The 23552-nt window shown below is 42.7% G+C and overlaps 1 protein-coding gene across 1 annotated transcript in view; it reads right to left on the bottom strand.

Moving 5' to 3' along the window:
• Positions 1-23552, bottom strand: part of DSG2 (desmoglein 2) — a gene marked incomplete in the record, with an annotated part of 107198 nt that overhangs the window by 24289 nt on the left and 59357 nt on the right. Inside the window, 2 exon segments of the mRNA XM_073631514.1 lie at positions 219-356; positions 7941-8104. Coding sequence (XP_073487615.1) covers positions 219-356; positions 7941-8104 — 302 coding nt within the window.

Genomic DNA, 23552 nt, shown 5'->3' with positions numbered 1-23552 from the left:
AAATGAATCGTACATTCCATAACAAGTCATGTGGTCTTTCAGGTGTGGCAGGATCACAGTTGAGCAGTCTTAGACCCAGATGGCAGACCATTCACATTAAGCCTGTCATAACTACATATGCAGTATATCCAAAAAAAAAAAAGTCTAATGTAGTTTTGTGGATTTACACTGCTTTTCTGGTTGACCTGTAAAACAATATATCCAAACCATAGTCTCACCTCTTCCTTTTCGAGAACAGGAATGTTGTCATTTACATCTACCACTTTGATTTTCACTTTGGCTGTTCCAGCAAGACCTCCATTTGGATCTCCATCCCGATCTTTTACTTCAACCTCCAGACTGTAGCTTGCTTGTTGCTAAAAGATAGAAGGTTAGTTTTTATCACAGAAGATGTATGCATTGTCAAAAAACCTGCGCCTGTATAGATAGGATTTAATGGTGCATGTTAATGTTCCAGATGACAATACCTACCATGAATAACAGCTGTATCTGGATGATGACAGCACTGCTAAAGAGGAAGTAAACCCTCTCTTAAAAAAAAAAAAAAAAAAACAACACCCTGCAGGACAAAGGCATAATGAGCTAGTATGCACAGCATACTAGCTTATTATAAATTACTTACCTGAGATCGAAGCCCCCAAAGTGACCCTCGTTGACCTCCTCCGTCGCCACCATGATCGCCGGGTATCACTGCTCCGGCGCTGTGACTGGCCGGAGCAGCGATGACGTCACTTGCGCGGGAGCCGTCAGTAACGGCATGATCGTCTTCACTAACGGCACGCTCAGTGCGCATGCGCCGTAGACATCGGTGCCTGTTTTTAGGAAAGTATCTCCTTAACCGTGTAGGTTAAGAAGATTTCTTGCACCTACAGGTAAGCCTTAATCTAGGTAGGTTAAAGTGGTCTGTAAGGGTTTACAACCACTTTAATGTATAGGCTATGTAACCTTTGAAATATTCTCTTCCTGGATATAAGGTACACCTGCCAGGGAGAAATATGGGAGCGGATCTCTGTCAAACACTGGTTGCCTGTTTTATTAAGCTGTCCATCTGGCTTTCCTGCTGAGTCACTGACCTCGAGTGCAAATCAGGAAAAAAAAAAAGAGAAGGAGAAGGGAGAAGGGAGAAGGGAGAAGGGAGAAGGGAGAAGGGAGAAGGGAGAAGGGAGAAGGGAGAAGGGAGAAGGGAGAAGGGAGAAGGGAGAAGGGAGAAGGGAGAAGGAGAGGAGAAGGGAGAAGGGAGAAGAAGAAAGAAGAAAGAAGAAAGAAAGAAGAAAGAAAGAAGAAAGAAAGAAGGTTAAAGCAAAGCAAAATGCCCCATTTACAGATTCTGGATTAGTAATTCATACAAATAAAAGCAAGAGGTTCAGCATGATGACCAGGCAACTAGTATTCTGAGAAGGAGGGGGTCAGCAATGACAGCCTTCATGTTCTCATGGTAAGTTTTTTCTTTCTGAAGATGCCAGCAGCCTGGCTGTCATGATGATCCCCTGATTTCCATACTTTCTAATTCAATGACCTGCAACAAATATGCAAAAACAGGAGTTCTGATTTCACTTGCTGCATGCTTGTTTTAAATCAGTGACTGGAGAAATGTCAAAGCCAGAGAGAGTCATGCAGATGGCATTTAAGGAAAAACCTATGAAGTTATGACATGCTGGGCATAGTGGAGGAATGGCCACATACAGACCCCAATCTTTAGAATTCTTCATTACACATAATTGTTGCAGCGCCACAGAAAGCTTTGGTTTTTTGGAAAGCAAATTGTAGGTATGTCATGTGATTTTGGAAACCGTGTTATAACCACCAGACAGCTAGATCTTGGTTATGTATGTGGTTATACATTCTAGAACTACACACTTCAGATTATGTATATACTTTCAAATATAGCAATTCAAACAGAGTGGGCTTGAGCTACCACTAAATCCACCCAAACTGATATTTGTTATGGTTGGGCTGGCACGAGGTGCCAAGGTTAAGGGCTCCGGATGTAAATAAAAAATAGAATAAAAAAATCCAGTAGTCAAGCGAGATCCACATGCCATGACCATGGGCAGGTAAATCAGGGAACTTACGAGATAAGATTCTGCCAATTAAAGTGTTACTAAACCTGCAACAGTAAAATAAGTCTGTATATGCAGTAAAGCATGCTTGTTATAGCCACTGTGGAACCTAAGGGGTTAATCCTGCGCATTGTGTAAAAAGGCTGTTTGATCCTGTCTTCTCTGATCCTCCCCTTCTTCCAGTGTCCAATTCATCTGCTGATCGTACAGAGCATTGGGGGTACTCTGCACATGCTCAGTTTGGCATGTATTGCTAGAGAGATTTTTTTTTTCTTGGGAAGGTGCATGTGATCAGCACTGGGCCAAATAGGCAATGATCAGACAGAGGGTCAGGGGTCCTGCAGGCTCATAGGACAATAGGAGTAAAATTAAAACAACTCCTACAAGCTTTAACCAGACAGACAGATAGAGGCCATACGACTGCTACATACAGCTGAGAAATGGTATTTAGCAGTTCATATTTACTAAAATAATTGCATTTCCTTGTTCTGTGTATTGTGGGAGTCCAGATATTAAACCCAGAACCCTGCATTCACTATAACACTTTAAGTCCCCAAAAGACATCCTAGACATAAACAGGTCCCAGCACTCCTACTGTCCAGTTAGTTGGTTGGGATGAAATGGTCTAATAAAGCTGAATAAAAAAGGTTCACCTAATTATTCATGCATTAAAATGAAATGTATTATCCCAGCGATTTCTGTATCTACAGGTAAAAACCATTGCGTTTCCTCCCTGCCTGTATATAAGGAGCCATTTTAACTCCTTTTGAATTTAAAATGCAAAAGTGACCCACATTCCCCCCGGGGTTAATCTAGTTACTCCATATCAGCCTACACAGTAAGGCACTAAAAGTTGGCCATACAAGAAGTCTTTTCAACCAGCGAGTGGAAGGAATAAAAACCTAACTCGGCTTTCCCCATCCACACATTCGAGGTGGATGGGGGAATCCTCTTCACTGTCATTGCATTCTGAGAGCAGGGAGGCTTCCCTGCTGTCAGAATACAGAAATCAGCTCTGCAGTCTATTGCCTGCCGTGTCGATCAAGCAAACAAACACCAACAGGGTGGTTGAACAGAAGTCAAATGGTAGATCAACTTCTGTTCCAACCACAGTGGCCACAAATGGATTGAAATTCAGCTGGTCCCTGCTGAACCACCTGAATTTTGACCCATGTATGGCCAGCTTAAGTTTATCCTGTCACTTCATAACTATACAGTATGCACAAAATGATTGAATTAGAACATGAAGCTTAGAATCAAATTTGGGACACTACCAAGTCCTGTTCTCCAAATGCTTTAGATGTAGAACATAAAAATTACAAGTTAGCCCTTCGATGGGCACATTGTGCCAAGCTGTTTAGCTTGTCTAATACCAGGGTACCCATCTAACTGCTTTTGTGGCTGCTCAGAACCAGGTACTGTATGTTTTACCATATATGATGGTCATATCCTATTGCTCAAAGGTTCTGGATACAGAATCCTATAAATTTCTTTGCATCCTTTACGAAGACCGCTACCTATGTATCTAAGCGAAGTACTTCTAAATTTAAAACCAAACAGGATTTACAAGTATCAATTTGCAATTTTGATTACTGTCAAGTAACACTATGCAACCTTTTTAAACTTAAAATTATTCTGGTAAAATAAACCTACTAAAAAAAAAAAAAAGGAAGTAAATTTGATACAAGACTAAAATATCAGATTCTAGAATTCCTGGCACAACACTCAGACCACGATAAGAAGGGAAGTACTCTCAGCCCATAAGGGGTCTACTATATTGACATGATCAAATAAATCAAGTTCATGTACTTGCATGAAGATTGGATACAGATCTGACACGATAGACATAGCGCATCCGGAAAGTATTCACAGCACTTCACTTTTTCCACATTGTGTTCTGTTACAGCCTTATTCCAAAATGGACTAAATTAATTATTTTCCCTCAAAATTTCACAAACTAAACCCCATAATGACAACGTGAAAGAAAGAAGTTTGTTTGAAATCTCTGCAAATGTATTAAAAATAAAAAAGGAAAAACAATCCCATGTACATAAGTATCCAAAGCCTTATCCAAAGCAGTTCCTCACATTCTTCTTTGCAGGACCTCTCAAGCTCCATCAGGTTGGATGGGGAATGTCGGTGCACAGCCATTTTCAGATCACTCCAGAGATGTTCAACTCTGGGGCTCTGGCTGGGCCACTCAAGGACATTCACAGAGTTGTCCCATAGCAACTCCTTTGTTATCTTGGCTGGGTGCTTGGGGTTCATTGTCCTGTTGGAAGATGACCCTTTGGCTCAGTCTGATGCCTAGAGCGCTCTGGAGCAGGTTTTCATCAAGGATGTCTCTGTACATGTCTGCATTCATCTTTCCCTCGATCATGACTAGTCTTGTTCCTGCTGCTGAAAAACATCCCCACAGCATGATGTTGCCACCATCATGCTTCACTGTAGGGATGGTATTGGCCAGGTAAGGAGCAGTGCCCGATTTCCTTCAGACATGACACTTGCAATTCAGGCCAAAGCGTTCAATATTTGTTTCATTAGACCAGAGAATTGTGTTTCTCAAGGTCTGAGAGCCCTCCAGATGCCCTCTGGCAAACTCCAGGCAGGCTGTCATATGCCTTTTCTAAAGAGTGGCCTTTGTCTGGCCACTCTACAATTACCATGCAGGCCTGATTGGTGGAATACTGCAGCGATGGTTGTTCTTCTGGAAGGTTCACCTCTCTCCACAGAGAAATGCTGGTGCTCTGAGTGACCATCAGATTCCTGGACATCTCCCTGACTAAGGCCCCTCTCCCCCCGATCGCTCAGTTTGGCCAAAACAAAAAAGTCCAGCGCTCTGGATATCAGAGAAACAAACTGCAACAATCAGAAGTATATAACTGAATAATTTAATAAAAATAGTAGGCAGTCCATGTAAATAGTCCTATGGATTCACAATGCATAAAAAAGGATATTTGAAAAACATATAGTGTAATGACTAGCTGTCCATCGAGCAACAAGGGCCAAAAAGGGAGTCTCACCCAACTGCATGCTCCCAAGCTGTAAACCGGAGGGGGGGGGGGGGGGGGGGGGGGGGTGGGGGGGGGGGGAGACCCGGGTGAGGGGAACACTGTTGACCCGCTGGATCCCCACTGGGCATGGGGTACGAACCCCGAGGAGGTGACTCACCGGCTCCGGAGTGTTGCTCCACGTGTGTGGCGGTGGATGACACAGCCGCTAGCCGCAGGGAAGGAGGAACTAGGCTCCGTCTGACAGTAGGCGGTGACGTCAGTCCAGCTGAGAGGCCGTTCCAAGGAGGGAAGGGCTCGGCGTCGCTGAAGAGAGCCGCTATAGTGTTGGCTGGTAAGACACTTTGCCGCTCACCTACAGATTCATGCTCCCTCGAGGATGAAACGCCTATTTCCCGAATGGTGTCACTCAGGGGATGACCGCAGCTGTGCGGTGTGAAGTAGACTATGACAAAGCGCTGGAGCGCGAAACGCATCGTCAAGGCAATTATTTTCTGGTGGTCTGACTAGCCATATGTCCCGGTGACCATCCATCCTTGGGACCTCCATATTGACCAGCATTGGCGGCACTCATCATCCTTTCCAGCTTGCAGTTTTTATCTCCCATCTGTATGCTTCACATTGCACAGCTGCGGTCATCACCTGAGTGACACCATTCGGGAATTAGGCGTTTCATCCTCGAATGAGCACAGATCTGTAGGTGAGCGGCAAAGTGTCTTACCAGCCGACACTATAGCGGCTTTCTTCAGCGACGCCGAGCCCTTCCCTCCTTGGAACGGCCTCTCAGCTCGACCAACGTCACCGCCCACTGTGAGACGGAGCCTCGTTCCTCCTTCCCCGTGACTAGCGGCTGTGTCCTTCACCGCCACACACGTGGAGCAACACTCTGGAGCCGGTGAGTCACCTCCTCGGGGTTCGTACCCCATGCCCAGCAGGTCAACAGTGTTCCCCTCACCCGGGTTCCCCCCCCCCCTCCCCTCTCCTGTTTACAGCTTGGGAGCATGCAGTTGGGCAAGACTCCCTTTTTGGCCCTTGTTGCTCGATGGACAGCTAGTCATTACACTATATGTTTTTCAAATACCCTTTTTTATGCATTGTGAATCCATAGGACTATTTACATGGACTGCCTACTATTTTTATTACATTATTCAGTTATATACTTCTGATTGTTGCAGTTTGTTTCTCTGATAACCAGAGCGCTGGATTCTTTGTTGTTTTTGTTTACAATTTGTTTCCACCAGTTACGGTCTGTTCCAGCTGCACTGGTTTCATATACCCCCCTAGGCAATTACATCTCTCAGTCTAGCTCCTCAGGTCTCCACCTACTAGCACTGGGACATGGTTGTTGTTGCTCAGTTTGGCCAGACGGCCCATTCTAGGGGAGACCTGGTGGTTCCAAACTTCTTCCATTTATGGATGGAGGTCACTGTGCTCATTGGGACCTTCAATGCCGACCAACATTTTTCTGTATTCTTCACCAGATCTGTGCCTTGATACAATCCTCTGAGGTCTACAGACAATTCCTTGGACTTCATGGCTTGGTTTGTGCTCTGACATGTACTGTTAACTGCGGGACCTTATATAGACAGGTGTGTGCCTTTCCAAATCATGTCCAATCAACTGACTTCACCTCAGGTGGACGCCAATCAAGTTGTAGAAACATCTCAAGGATGATCAGTGGAAACAGGATGCACCTGACCTCAATTTTGGAGTGTCATGGCAAAGGCTGTGAATACTTATGTACATGCGATTTTATTCCTTTTTTATTTTTAATAAATTTGCAAAGATTTCAAACAACGTTATTCACATTGTCATTATGGGGTATAGTTTGTAGAATTTTGAGGAAAATAATTAATTTAATCCATTTTGGAATAAGGCTGTAACATAACAAAAATGTGGAAAAAGTGAAGCAATGTGAATACTTTCCAGATGCACTGTACAAATGTAGATTGGATACAGATCTGACACAATAATGGTAGACATGTTTAGTACATGAACTTTATTGATTCATGTGATCATTACACTTATGTTTGATATATATTTACTTTTTACTGTCTGATCATATTGTACTATTTTTGGTGTTATTTTGTTTTACCTGTATTGTATGTTCAGTTTGGTATATCAGGCTATTTAGTTGCTAGCTGCCTGGCTCTCATAAGTGCTGATTTTCCTTTTTTTTTTTCTGAGCTCTACTACGTTTTATAATGTTTACCTGTATGTGACCTCAGTTGTTTGCTACCGATTTTTTACTGCCCAATTACAAGGTTATACAGTAATACATCGGATTGCGAGTAACGCGGTTAATGAGCGTTTCGCAATACAAGCTATTATTTTTTTCTTTAAATCCTGACTCGCTTTGCGTGCGTTGACTCGCAAAATGGGCAGGATTCAAGCTTCTGCGGTGTGCAGTACGGCATTCGGCCAGAGGTGCGGGGGCGCCTGTGACATTCAGAGCCGCTCAGATGCACTCGGAAACACTCCGTTGCCGAGTGTTTCTGAGTGTGTCAGGCGCCCCACCTGGCAACATGCGGTACTGCATACCATAGAAGTCACTGTGGAATATTATTTGAGTTTCCATTGACTTCTATGGGGAAACTCGCTTTGATATACGAGTGCTTTGGATTACAAGCATTCTTCTGGAACAAATTATGCTCGTAATCCAAGGTTCCACTATATTGCTAAACTGCAGTGTAGTCTGCAGTGAGATCTAGGACCGGCTGTGTTGTCTAGCAGAAATGCCTTGATCACATGATTGGATAGGCAGCATTACAAAACCTTAGGCAGGAAAAACACAAATATTTGTACGTTAACTGTATTTAGCAGTTTTCCCAAAGCACAGCTTTAAACATCTATGCCCATCATTTATTACCTCTCGGTCAAGCGTTGCTGATGTTGTGCGGACTTCACCATCCTTTGTCAGCAAAAAAAGGAGTTTGTCTCCTGGTTCTTGGGAAACTATTTTGTAGGCAAGCTTGGTATTTAGGGTGTTCGGCTTATCCGCATCCGTGGCATTTAGAACCATAATGAGCGTATCTGGGGGGAAAAAAAAAAAAAAAAGTTAAATAAATATAAGCATTAAATCATATGAAGGTAACATTTACAAGAACAGAGCTACAATCCCTGCAAATGGAGTAACCGCTCATGTGCTAGGCTAAATAATAAAAACATTTTCTGTATAGGACGCACATTAAATCTCTATTCCAGGTAAATGTTATAAAGCACTACCCCATACAAATTAGTGAAATTACACATGCTTTGTGAAAATGTTACAAAAAAAGGACAACCAGCTGGGTCAGCCAAAAAGCTCTATCCTTGCAGGAGGGATGAGCACAGAGATGACTTTGCCAACGTACTCCTGATCCTTCAAAAGGCCATTTTATTTTACTGCAACATAGAAAGTGATATCACCTTCCCGGCTAGTGTGTGAACAAAAAAAAAAAAAGGCCTAGTGCAGTGATGGTGAACCTTGGCACCCCAGATGTTTTAGAACTACATTTCCCATGATGATCAACTACACTGCAGAGTGCATGAGCATCATGGGAAATGAATTCCAAAACATCTGGGGTGCCAAGGTTCACCATTAATGGCCTAGTGGAATCAAACCATTTGCCAAATAAAATAAAGTAAAACATTTTTAAGTAAAATGTCCTGCCATTGCCGCCCTTTGACTTAAAAGTGATATTTGTCTTGCCATTATGCTGACCCATTGGCTCTAATACTTTCATTCGTTGACCCAGGACAAGTACGTAAATCAGGAATGAGAAAAAAATATGGGCAACCACCGAGAAGACCTGCTTATGAGCAGGAGTACCGAGGATATAATGGGAATGATGACCGATATCAACAATATGGTCCACCACCCGAATATGACAACAGGGGTTATGGGGGATCACAGTATCATTGAAATAACAACAGAGCTCAACCACATGGAAATCAATATGGAAAGGGCTTTCCACCAAATTGCACACCCTATCGGAGAGGGGGGCAGCAACATAATTATTACAACAATGGTCATCAAAATTATGGCTACCAACAAGGAATACCATATGGTGGAGGCCAACGTCAGCCCCTTAGGGGCCCCCCACAGGGTGATTTTCAACAACCTAGGCAGTTGCCCCACCCCTATGATGGTACACAAAGGGGGGGGGTGACTTACTAATCGCCCAAACCTCAGCGTGTAAGATATGAGAAGTCACTGGATCAATATGAGATACCTGCGTATAATAGTTATCAACCATTGGAGGGGATTGCAGACCATCACAATGATGAGTCTTTTTTAGGGGCAGACGGGGGGGGGTCCGCGATATAAGAAACCTAGAAAGAGGGGGGGGGGAGCTGGACGAAGGGTACAACAAAAAAAGAAAGTTGGAAGATTAGGAGAAGGAATTTACAACTTCTTGAGTGGAACCACACTATCCAAGGAGGAAATCTTGACCCTGGACAAGGGTATTAAGTTTGCGCCAAAAAAGGGGCTCAATAAATTCAAAACTTATGTTGGATTACAAAAATGTATTAGGAAGCTCAACATTAAATAATACTATGCCATTAATCCGATAGAAAGGGCGATTACGAACAACAGTTTCACTAATTTGAGGAACAACTCTGTATTCAACCCCCACATAACCAACAATAAATATGTTGACCTATTCAAAAAAACTAGTCATGAGTGAATTACAAAGACTACCCATCAAGAAGGTGTATGAATCCATTGATCTCAGGAAGGGGTTGGAATCATTGGAAGGTAGGACTGATATAGTGATCAGGCCTGCGGATAAAGGGGGGGGGGGGGGGGGGGGGATTGGTGTCCTATCCCTTGAACAATATAAAGCAGAGATGAACAGGATATTAAATGATGAGGACACTTACCAGCCTCTAAATGCTGATCCCTCTAAATTACACAAGGAAAGATTAGAACTTATCGTGCAACAGGGTATGGAGAACAAACTTCTCAGTAAACAGGAAGCTAAATATCTGGTTCCCATGGTCAGTAAAATCCCGGTAATATATTACGTTCCTAAAATTCACAGACCTATAGTAAGTGGGATCGAGTCTTTAACCTCGAGATTGGGAGAATATATCGATCTCCACTTACAACCACTAGTAAGGAAAACGGATGCCTACCTCAAAGATACCAAGCACACTTTGCAATTATTAAAGAGATTTAACACCAATGAAGATCTTATCATGGCCACAGGAGATGTAGCCTCGCTATACACTAATATCGATCATGAAGGGGCCCTGAATGCAGTCAAGTGGGCTCTGGAAAAAGGGGATGATTTAACGTGAGAGGACCTACATAAATTTATTTTGAAGTGTTTGGACTTTTGTCTACATCACAACTTCTTCTGGTATGATAATACATTTTATTTGCAAGTACGAGGAGTAGCTATGGGCGCCAAGTTCGCCCCGAGCGTAGCGAACCTCTATATGTCCAAGTGGGAGGCGGAACAAGGTCTGGGTGATGGATTTGGAGATATTCGGTTGTACAAAAGATTTATTGATGATCTCCTGGTTATCTGGAGTGGAAATATGGAATCACTGATGAGGTTACTGGAATCAATGAACAATAATGACCGGAGTATCAAGTTAACCTGGGATATTAGTAGGGATCGGATACACTTCCTTGATCTAGAGATATTTAAAACTGTTAGTGGTATTGAAATGAAGTCCTTTTTTAAAGGTTACGGATCGTAACTCATATTCCCACATCAAGTTGTCACCATAGGCCATGGCTTGACAACATTCCCAGAGGCCAATATATGAGGATGCGGAGAAATTGTACGCGGGATGAGGATTTCAAGACCCAGATAGGCTAAGTGCAATGTTCTCTGATAAAGGTTATGGTAATGAATTTCTGAAAAAAGAGAGAGATAAAGTCAGGCATCTGAATAGGGAAGATCTTTTGAGGGATAGAATTGGAACAAGGGATGATAACGATAATGGGAGCACATCTGTCATTTTGGACTACAATCTACAGAGTAAGGAAGTGGAAAAAAAAAATCATAAATAAATATTGGGATGTATTAAAACAAGATGTACATCTTAGGGATACACTCCCCAATAAACCTAAAATTGTGTATAAAAGAGCGCCGAGTCTACGTGACAAATTGGTACACAATGTTGTAGAACCGCCCCTTTCCAGACCCAAGATGTTCTGGGATCTAAAAGGATTTTATGGTTGTGGAAGATATTACAGTTGCATCAGGGTTCCTACTAATACTAAAAGGGTTAAGGAATTTCAGCATCCCCACACTAACCACATATACACGATAAGGGATTTTATATCCTGCAATACAGTGGGAGTGGTATATGCGGTCAAACGCCCATGCAATTTTCTTTATATTGGGCACACCACAAGAGCTTTAAAAGATCGTATGGAGGAACATACGGAAAGGTTTCGATAAGCACTACCTTTCGATACATTTTAAAGAGGTGCATAACAAAAGTACAGTCGGGATGCGATTTTGGGGAACAGAGGCACCTAAGAAACATTGGAGAGGTTCAAATTATACTAGGGAGATTAGCAAGCGTGAGTCGTGGTGGATACACCAGTTAGGCTCTCTCTTCCCGGGGGGGTTGAATAAAGAATTTGACCTTAGGTGCTTCCTTAGCAATTTTTAACCCTAAGATTGAGCATTCCTGGTGTTTTTTCAGGCCTATTCATTTCCCAGCTTGAATGTTTGATTGATGCGTATCAATCACATTTCTAATGTTAAGGATTATATTAATATATAGGATTTGAGCGATGGTTGGTACGTACTATATATAAAATACATAAAATACACACATATATATTAAAATAAAATAAATATATATATTAAAATAAAATATATATATAAATATAAAATATATATATAAAAATTTATATATATTTATATATTAATTAGTTTGGACATTAACCACTTGAGCCCCGGACCATTATGCTGCCTAAGGACCAGAGGTCTTTTTCCAATTTGGCACTGCGTCGCTTTAACTGCTAATTGCGCGGTCATTCAATGCTGTACCCAAACGAAATTTGCGTCCTTTTCTTCCCACAAATAGAGCTTTCTTTTGATGGTATTTGATCACCTCTGCAGTTTTTATTTTTTGCGCTATAAACGGAAAAAAACCAAAAATTTTGAAAAAAAATGATATTTTCTACTTTTTGTTATAAAAAAAATCCAATAAACTAAATTTTAGTCATACATTTAGGCCAAAATGTATTCGGCCACATGTCTTTGGTAAAAAAAATGTCAATAAGCGTATATTTATTGGTTTGCGCAAAAGTTATAGCGTCTACAAACTAGGGTACATGTTATATTAAATACAAAAATATTTAGAAAAAGTTGTCACTAAATGATATATTGCTCACACAGGCCATGGGCCTATGTGGAATTGCACCCCAAAATACATTTAGCTGCTTCTCCTGAGTATGGGGATACCACATGTGTGGGACTTTTTGGAAGCTTAGCCGCGTACGGGGCCCCGAAAACCAAGCACGGCCTTCAGGATTTCTAAGGGTGTAAATTTTTGATTTCACTCTTCACTGCCTATCACAGTTTCTGAGGCCATGGAATGCCCAGGTGGCACAAAACCCCCCCAAATGACCCCATTTTGGAAAGTAGACACCCCAAGCTATTTGCTGAGAGGCATGGTGAGTATTCTGCAGCTCTCATTTGTTTTTGAAAATGAAGAAAGACAAGAAAAAAAACTTTTTTTTTTTTTTCTTTTTTCAATTTTCAAAACTTTGTGAGGTCTGCAAAATACTCACTATACCTCTCAGCAAATAGCTTTGGGTGTCTACTTTCCAAAATGGGGTCATTTGGGGGGGTTTTGTGCCACCTGGGCTTTCCATGGCCTCCGAAACTGTGATAGGCAGTGAAGAGTGAAATCAAAAAATTCACGCCCTTAGAAAGCCTGAAGGCGGTGCTTGGTTTTCGGGGTCCCGTACGCGGCTAGGCTCCCAAAAAGTCTCACACATGTGGTATCCCTGTACTCAGGAGAAGCAGCAGAATGTATTTTGCGGTGTAATTTCACATATTCCCATGGCATGTTTGAGCAATATATCATTTAGTGACAACTTTGTGCAAAAAAAAAAAAAAAAAAAATATATTTGTCTCTTTCCTGCAACTTGTGTCGCAATATAAAATATTCCATGGACTCGACATGCCTCTCAGCAAATAGCTTGGGGTGTCTACTTTCCAAAATGGGGTCATTTGGGGGGGTTTTGAACTGTCCTGGCATTTTATGCACAACATTTAGAAGCTTATGTCACACATCACTCACTCTTCTAACCACTTGAAGACAAAGCCCTTTCTGACACTCATTGTTTACATGAAAAAGTTTTTTTTTTTTTGCAAAAAAATTACTTTGAACCCCCAAACATTATATATTTTTTTAAAGCAAATGCCCTACAGATTAAAATGGTGGGTGTTTCATTTTTTTTTTCACACAGTATTTGCGCAGCGATTTTTCAAACGCATTTTTTGGGGAAAAAACACACTTTTTAAAATTTTAATGCACTAAAACACACTATATTGCCCAAATGTTTGATGAAATAAAAAAGATGATCTTAGGCCGAGTACATGGATACCAAACATGACATGCTTTAAAATTGCGCACAAACATGCAGTGGCAACAAAATAAATACATTTTTAAAAGCTTTTAAAAGCCTTTACAGGTTACCACTTTAGATTTACAGAGGAGGTCTACTGCAAAAATTACTGCCCTCGATCTGACCTTCGCGGCGATACCTCACATGCATGGTGCAATTGCTGTTTACGTTTGACGACAGACCGCCGCTTGCGTTCCCCTTAGCGCGAGAGCAGGGGGCGACAGGGGTGCTTTTTTTTTTTTTTTTTTTCTTTTTTCTTTATTTTTTTTCTTTTTTATCTTATTTTTAAACTGTTCCTTTCATTTTTTTTTTTTTTTTATCATTTTTATTGTTATCTCAGGGAATGTCAATATCCCCTATGATAGCAATAGGTAGTGACAGGTACTCTTTTTTGAAAAAATTGGGGTCTATTAGACCCTAGATCTCTCCTCTGCCCTCAAAGCATCTGACGACACCAAGATCGGTGTGATAAAATGCTTTCCCAATTTTCCAATGGCGCTATTTACATCCGGCGAAATCTAAGTCATAAAATGCTCGTAGCTTCCGGTTTCTTAGGCCATAGAGATGTTTGGAGCCACTCTGGTCTCTGATCAGCTCTATGGTCAGCTGGCTGAATCACCGGCTGCATTCTCAGGTTCCCTGTTGAGACAGGAGAGCCAGAGAAAAACACGGAAGACGGTGGGGGGGGGGCATTCCCTCCCACGGCTTGTAAAAGCAGTCTAGAGGCTAATTAGCCGCTAGGATTGCTTTTACATGAAAGCCGACCGCTGGCTGAAAAGAATGATACCAAGATGATACCTAAACCTGCAGGCATCATTCTGGTATAACCATTCAAAGTCGTGAATGGCGTACCTGAAGACAAAAAAATGGTTAACAATAAAGCACAGTAAACGGTAAAGTATAAAAAATTGCATACCTGAAAAGCAAACATGATAAAACATAATAACAATAAAACATTGCAGAATAGAATACAGTAAAAAATAACAGAACAATAGAGAGAGAGAATAGAGAGAGAGAATAGAGAGAGAGAGAGAACAATGAAACGACAACTATTTTTTTTTTATTTTATATATTTTTTTTTTTTTACACTTTTTTTGTAACTAACTTTTATAACGGTAACCGGTTCCAGGTTCGGGTCTCTCAAAATGCGATGGCATCTTGGGAGACCCTGTGAAAGTGTGCCTAGTCTGTGCAATGCTGTACCCTACGCTAATACTCAACTAGTGTATGGTAGCGTTCAAAACATTGACCAATGCAAAGACCAGGATTGTCAGGACAGGAGGGACAATAATAGCGGGTGTCACGCCTATATCCGCGCTTGCTGCAGACACAACATCTTTTTTGGGGGGGTTCGTTGGGTAGGGGTACTCGGGAGGACATAAAGAAAATGCCTCTCATGCAGCCAACTGCATTTGGTTGGGGATGTGAATGGGGGAAGTACGGGCGCTGCAGAAGCGGTGGGTTCCCAATTAGGATTGGCGAATGCAGCAGGAAGGGCATTATGGGCACGACGGGGCTGTGTTTGTCTTCTTGGTGGCAGCGCGACACTACTTGTGCTTGCCACCTCACCAGCTTGAACTGCACTTATGGGACTCGCCACGTCACCAAGTGTTACTGCAGTGCTGGTTTGACTACGACCGGGGTGTACTAGGCCGCTGGCGCTTGCCAGTTCAATAAAAAGCTACCAAAAAAACTGTTAGCGATCGCAGGGATCAGGCCTGACTCTGCGAACGCTGCAGTTATGCGTTAAGTGTTTTGTAAGTGACAGTGATCGATCGATACTGCACTTGGGTGGGCTGGGCGGAGGGGCAAAACGCAGGTGCTAGCAGGTATCTGGGCTGATCCCGCTAACACTGCGTTTTTGGGAACCCTAAACTGCTGGGGACGTTAGTATAGATCTGATCGGATCAGATATTGATCCGATCAGATACTATACCACTAAGGGAGGCGTATGCTGCGTGCGTGGGTGTTAGCTGTACTGGCGCTAATCTGATGCTGCCTGGGGCAACGCATATCACCGCCGGGCGATCAGGGGGCTAAACCTTTATTCGGTAATAAACGGCGGGTGCCCTGACACTATAAAAAAATAAACAAACTAACCAGCGTCACCCGTAACAGTTATACGGTGATCAGTGGTGAAAGGGTTAACTAGGGGGCCATCAAGGGGTTAAAACATTTATTCGGTAGTATATGGGGGTCCCTGTCGCTATAAAAACGCTGACGGCGAACCTAAATATTTAGGTCCCTAACTAGCGTCACCAGCGACACTAATACAGCGATCAGAAAAATGATCGCTTAGCGACACTGGTGACAGGGGGTGATCAAGGGGTTAAAACTTTATTAGGAGGGGTTAGGGGGGTATCCTAGACCTACAGGGGGCTAATACTAACTGTCCCAAACTGACACCAATGCAGTAATCAGAAAAAAAAACAAAAAAAACAAACTGCTGGTGTCAGTTTGTGACGGGGGGGGGGGGAATCGGGGTGTTTTGTGTGCCTGGCATGTTCTACTGTGTGTGTGTAGTGTTGTGCACTCACATACCTGTCTTCTCTCCTCGGGCCGGAACGGAAATTACCGAGCCGAGGAGAGATGACATCATTTCCTTTGCTGCTGTTTAGCATACAGCAGCAAAGGAATGATTCGATTGGCCGGCGGCGATCGCGAGGGGGGGGGGGCACGAACGGATGGCCTCCCCCTCACCTCCGTTCGCCGTGGGACAAAAGACGACCGCCTCAGGCACCGGGGGGGGGGGGGGGGTTCGATCGGACCCCCCACAGGTGGAAGGCAAATCACGTACATGTACGTGATTTTGCCTGTCCGTGCCACCTTGTCGACGTACATCGGCGTGAGGCGGTCGTCAAGTGGTTAATATCCTCTTTTAAAGAAAAAAAGTTTGCTCGGCCACCCTGGTCAGTTAATGACATTCCTTTGGTATGAAGTCAGCTAAGGTAAAGCCATACTTATGTCCTTATATGGCCCCTTAACCAGGATTTGGAGGCTCTTATACATTAGTGAGCCACAATTAAAAGAAGTTAATTTTAGCCTTTAGTGCTTATGCTTAGGGTTATTTTTGTGCTGGAAAGTCCAAGGACATCCAATGCGCAGCTTTAGTGCAGAAGAACACAACAATTGTCTGCCAGTATTTTCTGATAACATGCTGCATTAATCTTGCCATCAATTTCCACAAGATTCCCTGTGCTTTTAGAGCTCACACCCCCCCAAAACATCAGTGAACTTCCACCACCATGCTTCACAGTGGGGATGGTAGTCTTGTCGCTATATGCCTGGTTGACCCCTTTCCAAACATAGTGCTTGTGGATGTGACCATAAAGCTCTATTTTGGTCTCATCACTTACAGTGTGCTAGAAGCTGTGAGACATGTCAAAGTTTTGTCGAGAATATTGTAACTGGGCTTTTTTGTGGCAACTTGACCCTGCGCTCATTTTTGTTCAAGGATCACTGCATTGTGCTCCTTGAAACAGCTACACCGTCTTTTTCCATAGCAGCTTTAACTTCTCCTGAGGCTACCTGTTGGTTTTTCTTTTTATCATGAACAACTCTGACAGTTGTGACTGCAATCTTTCTTGGTATCAAGAGATCCCTAAATTTTCCACTTCTTAATAAGGGATTGAACAGTACTGACTGGCATAATCCAGGCTTTGGGTATCTTTACTGTATATCCTTTTCCATCTTTATAAAAGTTCCTTTACCTTGTTACGCAGGTCTTTTAACTTTTTTTCTGATCCCCATGGCTTCGTATCTAGTCTGCCCAGTACATCCATGTGAACGCTAACAAACTCATTGACCATTTATACATAGACATTAACCACTTGAGCCCCGGACCATTATGCTGCCTAAGGACCAGAGGTCTTTTTCCAATTTGGCACTGTGTCGCTTTAACTGCTAATTGCGCGGTCATGCAATGCTGTACCCAAACAAAATTTGCGTCCTTTTCTTCCCACAAATAGAGCTTTCTTTTGATGGTATTTGATCACCTCTGCAGTTTTTATTTTTTGCGCTATAAACGGAAAAAAACCAAAAATTTTGAAAAAAAATGATGTTTTCTACTTTTTGTTATAAAAAAAATCCAATAAACTAAATTTTAGTCATACATTTAGGCCAAAATGTATTCGGCCACATGTCTTTGGTAAAAAAAAAGTCAATAAGCGTATATTTATTGGTTTGCGCAAAAGTTATAGCATCTATAAACTAGGGTACATTTTCTGTAATTTACACAGCTTTTAGTTTATGACTGCCTATGTCATTTCTTGAGGTGCTAAAATGGCAGGGCAGTACAAAACCCCCCCAAATGACCCCATTTTGGAAAGTAGACACCCCAAGGAAATTGCTGAGAGGCATGTTGAACCCATTGAATATTTATTTTTTTTGTCCCAAGTGATTGAATAATGACAAAAAAAAATATTTACAAAAAGTTGTCACTAAATGATATATTGCTCACACAGGCCATGGGCCTATGTGGAATTGCACCCCAAAATACATTCAGTTGCTTCTCCTGAGTATAGGGATACTACATGTGTGGGACTTTTTGGGAGCTTAGCCGCGTACGGGGCCCCGAAAACCAATCACTGCCTTCAGGATTTCTAAGGGTGTAAATTTTTGATTTCACTCTTCACTGCCTATCACGGTTTCGGAGGCCATGGAATGCCCAGGTGGCACAAAACCCCCCCAAATGACCCCATTTTGGAAAGTAGACACCCCAAGCTATTTGCTGAAAGGCATGGCGAGTATTTTGCAGCTCTCATTTGTTTTTGAAAATGAAGAAAGACAAGAAAAAACTTTTTTTTTCTTTTTTCAAAACTTTGTGACAAAAAGTGAGGTCTGCAAAATACTCACTATACCTCTCAGCAAATAGCTTTGGGTGTCTACTTTCCAAAATGGGGTCATTTGGGGGGGTTTTGTGCCACCTGGGCTTTCCATGGCCTCCGAAACTGTGATAGGCAGTGAAGAGTGAAATCAAAAATTCACGCCCTTAGAAAGCCTGAAGGCGGTGCTTGGGTTTCGGGGTCCCGTACGCGGCTAGGCTCCCAAAAAGCCTCACACATGTGGTATCCCCGTACTCAGGAGAAGCAGCAGAATGTATTTTGGGGGGGAATTTCACATATTCCCATGGCATGTTTGAGCAATATATCATTTAGTGACAACTTTGTGCAAAAAAAAAAAAAAAAAAAAAAAAAAAAAAAAATTTGTCTCTTTCCCGCAACCTGTGTCGCAATATAAAATATTCCATGGACTCGACATGCCTCTCAGCAAATAGCTTGGGGTGTCTACTTTCCAAAATGGGGTCATTTGGGGGGGGGGTTTGAACTGTCCTGGCATTTTATGCACAACATTTAGAAGCTTATGTCACACATCACTCACTCTTCTAACCACTTGAAGACAAAGCCCTTTCTGACACTCATTGTTTACATGAAAAAGTTATTTTTTTTTGCAAAAAAATTACTTTGAACCCCCAAACATTATATATTTTTTTTAAAGCAAAAGCCCTACAGATTAAAATGGTGGGCGTTTCATTTTTTTTTTTTTCACACGCATTTTTTGGGGAAAAAACACACTTTTTAAAATTTTAATGCACTAAAACACACTATATTGCCCAAATGTTTGATGAAATAAAAAAGATGATCTTAGGCCGAGTACATGGATACCAAACATGACATGCTTTAAAATTGCGCACAAAAGTGCAGTGGCAACAAAATAAATACATTTTTAAAAGCCTTTAAAAGCCTTTACAGGTTACCACTTTAGATTTACAGAGGAGGTCTACTGCAAAAATTACTGCCCTCGATCTGACCTTCGCGGCGATACCTCACATGCATGGTGCAATTGCTGTTTACGTTTGACGACAGACCGCCGCTTGCGTTCGCCTTAGCGCGAGAGCAGGGGGCGACAGGGGTGCTTTTTTTTTTTTCTTTATTATTTTTTTGCTTTTTTATCTTATTTTTAAACTGTTCCTTTCATTTTTTTTTTTTTTTTTTTTTAATCATTTTTATTGTTATCTCGGGGAATGTAAATATCCCCTATGATAGCAATAGGTAGTGACAGGTACTCTTTTTTGAAAAAATTGGGGTCTATTAGACCTTAGATCTCTCCTCTGCCCTCAAAGCATCTGATGACACCAAGATCGGTGTGATAAAATGCTTCCCCAATTTCCCAATGGCGCTATTTACATCCGGCGAAATCTAAGTCATAAAATGCTCGTAGCTTCCGGTTTCTTAGGCCATAGAGATGTTTGGAGCCACTCTGGTCTCTGATCAGCTCTATGGTCAGCTGGCTGAATCACCGGCTGCATTCTCAGGTTCCCTGTTGAGACAGGAGAGCCAGAGAAAAACACGGAAGACGGTGGGGGGGGGGGGGGGGGATTCCCTCCCACGGCTTGTAAAAGCAGTCTAGAGGCTAATTAGCTGCTAGGATTGCTTTTACATGAAAGCCGACCGCTGGCTGAAAAGAATGATACCAAGATGATACCTAAACCTGCAGGCATCATTCTGGTATAACCATTCAAAGTCGTGAATGGCGTACCTGAAGACAAAAAAATGGTTAACAATAAAGCACAGTAAACGGTAAAGTATAAAAAATTGCATACCTGAAAAGCAAACATGATAAAACATAATAACAATAAAACATTGCAGAATAGAATACAGTAAAAAAGAGCAGAACAATAGAGAGAGAGAGAATAGAGAGAGAGAGAGAACAATGAAACGACAACTATTTTTTTTTATTTTATATATTTTTTTTTTTTTACACTTTTTTTGCAACTAACTTTTATAACTGTAAACGGTTCCAGGTTCGGGTCTCTCAAAATGCGATGGCATCTTGGGAGACCCTGTGAAAGTGTGCCTAGTCTGTGCAATGCTGTACCCTACGCTAATACTCAACTAGTGTATGGTAGCGTTCAAAACATTCACCAATGCAAAGACCAGGATTGTCAAGACAGGAGGGACAATAATAGCGGGTGTCACGCCTATATCCACGCTTGCTGCAGACACAACATCTTTTTTGGGGGGGTTCGTTGGGTAGGGGTACTCGGAAGGACATAAAGAAAATGCCTCTCAAGCAGCCGACTGCATTTGGTTGGGGATGTGAATGGGGGAAGTACGGGCGCTGCAGAAGTGGTGGGTTCCCAATTAGGATTGGCGAATGCAGCAGGAAGGGCATTATGGGCACGACGGGCCTGTGTTTGTCTTTTTGGTGGCAGCGGGACACTACTTGTGCTTGCCACCCCACCAGCTTGAACTGCACTTATGGGACTCGCCACGTCACCAAGTGTTACTGCAGTGCTGGTTTGACTACGACCGGGGTGTACTAGGCCACTGGTGCTTGCCAGTTCACCAAAACGCTACCAAAAAAACTGTTAGCGATCGCAGGGATCAGGCCTGACTCTGCGAACGCTGCAGTTATGCGTTAAGTGTTTTGTAAGTGACAGTGATCGATCGATACTGCACTTGGGTTGGCTGGGCCGGGCGGAGGGGCAAAATGCAGCTGCTAGCAGGTATCTGGGCTGATCCCGCTAACACTGCGTTTTTGGGAACCCTAAACTGCTGGGGACGCCAGTATAGATCTGATCGGATTAGATATTGATCCGTTCAGATACTATACCACTAAAGGAGGCGTATGCTGCGTGCGTGGGTGTTAGCGGTACTGGCGCTAATCTGACGCTGCTTGGGGCTGGTGCTTGCCAGTTCACCAAAATACTACCAAAAAAAACTTAGCGATCGCAGGGATCAGGCCTGACTCTGCGAACGCTGCAGTTATGTGTTTAGTGTTTTGTAAGTGACAGTGATCGATCGATACTGCACTTGGGTGGGCTGGGCGGAGGGGCAAAATGCAGGTGCTAGCAGGTATCTGGGCTGATCCCGCTAACACTGCGTTTTTGGGAACCCTAAACTGCTGGGGACGCTAGTATAGATCTGATCGGATCAGATATTGATCCGATCAGATACTATACCACTAAGGGAGGCGTATGCTGCGTGCGTGGGTGTTAGCCGTACTGGCGCTAATCTGACGCTGCCTGGGGCGACGCATATCACCGCCGGGCGATCAGGGGGCTAAACCTTTATTCGGTAGTAAACGGCGGGTGCCCTGACACTATAAAAAATAAAACTAACCAGCGTCACCCGTAACAGTTATACGGTGATCAGTGGTGAAAGGGTTAACTAGGGGGCCATCAAGGGGTTAAAACATTTATTCGGTAGTATATGGGGGTCCCTGACGCTATAAAACGCTGACGGCGAACCTAAATATTTAGGTCCCTAACTAGCGTCACCAGCGACACTAATACAGCGATCAGAAAAATGATCGCTTAGCGACACTGGTGACAGGGGGTGATCAAGGGGTTAAAACTTTATTAGGGGGGGTTGGGGGGTATCCTAGACCTACAGGGGGCTAATACTCACTGTCCCAACACTGTAACCGTCACAAACTGACACCAATGCAGTAATCAGAAAAAAAAAAAAAACTGCTGGTGTCAGTTTGTGACGGGGGGGGGGGGGGGGGGGGATGATCAGGGTGTTTTGTGTGCCTGGCATGTTCTACTGTGTGTGTGTTGTGCACTCACATACCTGTCTTCTCTCCTCGGGCCGGAACGGAAATTACCGAGCCGAGGAGAGATGACATCATTTCCTTTGCTGCTGTTTAGCATACAGCAGCAAAGGAATGTTCCCATTGGCCGGCGGCGATCGCGAGGGGGGGGGGGGGCCACGAACGGATGACCTCCCCCTCACCTCCGATCGCCGGGGGACAAAAGACGACCGCCTCGGGCACCGGGGGGGGTCCAATAGGACCCCCCACCCGCGGAAGGCAAATCACGTATATGTACGTGATTTTGCCTGTCCGTGCCACCTTGCCGACGTACAACGGCGTGAGGCGGTCGTCAAGTGGTTAAATATGCAATTAAAAAAGCCACAGATGCAAGCCACAAAAGCCACACATGCACAGATGAACCTTTAATGGCCATTTTAGTGTGTGTGTGTGTGTGTGTGTGTGTGTGTGTGTGTGTGTGTGTGTGTGTGTGTGTGTGTGTGTGTGTGTGTGTGTGTGTGTCTCCCAAGGCCAAACATTCCAGGGTATGTAAACTTTTGACCAGGGCCATTTGGGTGATTTCTGAGACAAAACAACTATGTGATAATAAATGTCTTCATATGATCACTAGCCTTAAATAAAAGACAGTTTTGGCATGATCAGTCATATTTTCACTTTCACAATTTCTGGGTATGCAAACGTTTGAGCACAACTGTGTAGCATAATGTGAAGCATTATGTGTAGGCATTGTAATGCTGCATTAACTGTAATCCTGACTTATAAAACACATTATGCAGAAACTGTGTTTAGTTTATAATTTAAACATTACTTAATCTACTGTACGTTAAAAAGGTGCCGTTTAGTTTTAGGATTGTGCTCATATACATGGAAAGGACTTAGAAGAAAACTCTGCTACACAATTCTAGGTTTAAAAATTTTATATTCCATTATGACAAAAACAAGCAGTAAAGCCATGTTTAGTCCACATCAGAGGGTGTAAGACCCTGGTACAGAGACCTCATCAGCCCAGCATGATAAGGCTGTTAAAAAGGACACACTCAATAAGCTTTGCTGTCTCCACATTACTCTGTGCACAAAAAAAGCAGGATAAAGAAAAGCTGCAGGGGTAGGCAACCTTTGAGAGGTGGAGAGCTACCTGAACAACATGAAAAGTTCAAAGAACACTGCGGTGTGGCGCTCTTATTTTCTTAAGAACAAAAAATAAATAAATAAATTAAAAAAAAACACAACTAACAAGTCCTAACTAAAATAGTAAGGAAGTAAATAACAAAAAAGTAAAAATATAACCTCGGTTTAAAAATGAGGGCGGAGTTAGTTGTTTATCTTTATTAT

Source organism: Aquarana catesbeiana, linkage group LG05 (genome assembly GCF_042186555.1).
Source record: "Aquarana catesbeiana isolate 2022-GZ linkage group LG05, ASM4218655v1, whole genome shotgun sequence".
Classification (NCBI taxonomy): Eukaryota; Metazoa; Chordata; class Amphibia; order Anura; family Ranidae; genus Aquarana; species Aquarana catesbeiana.
Note: the sequence above shows the minus strand (reverse complement) of the source record. Positions and strands in the feature narration are given on the sequence as shown.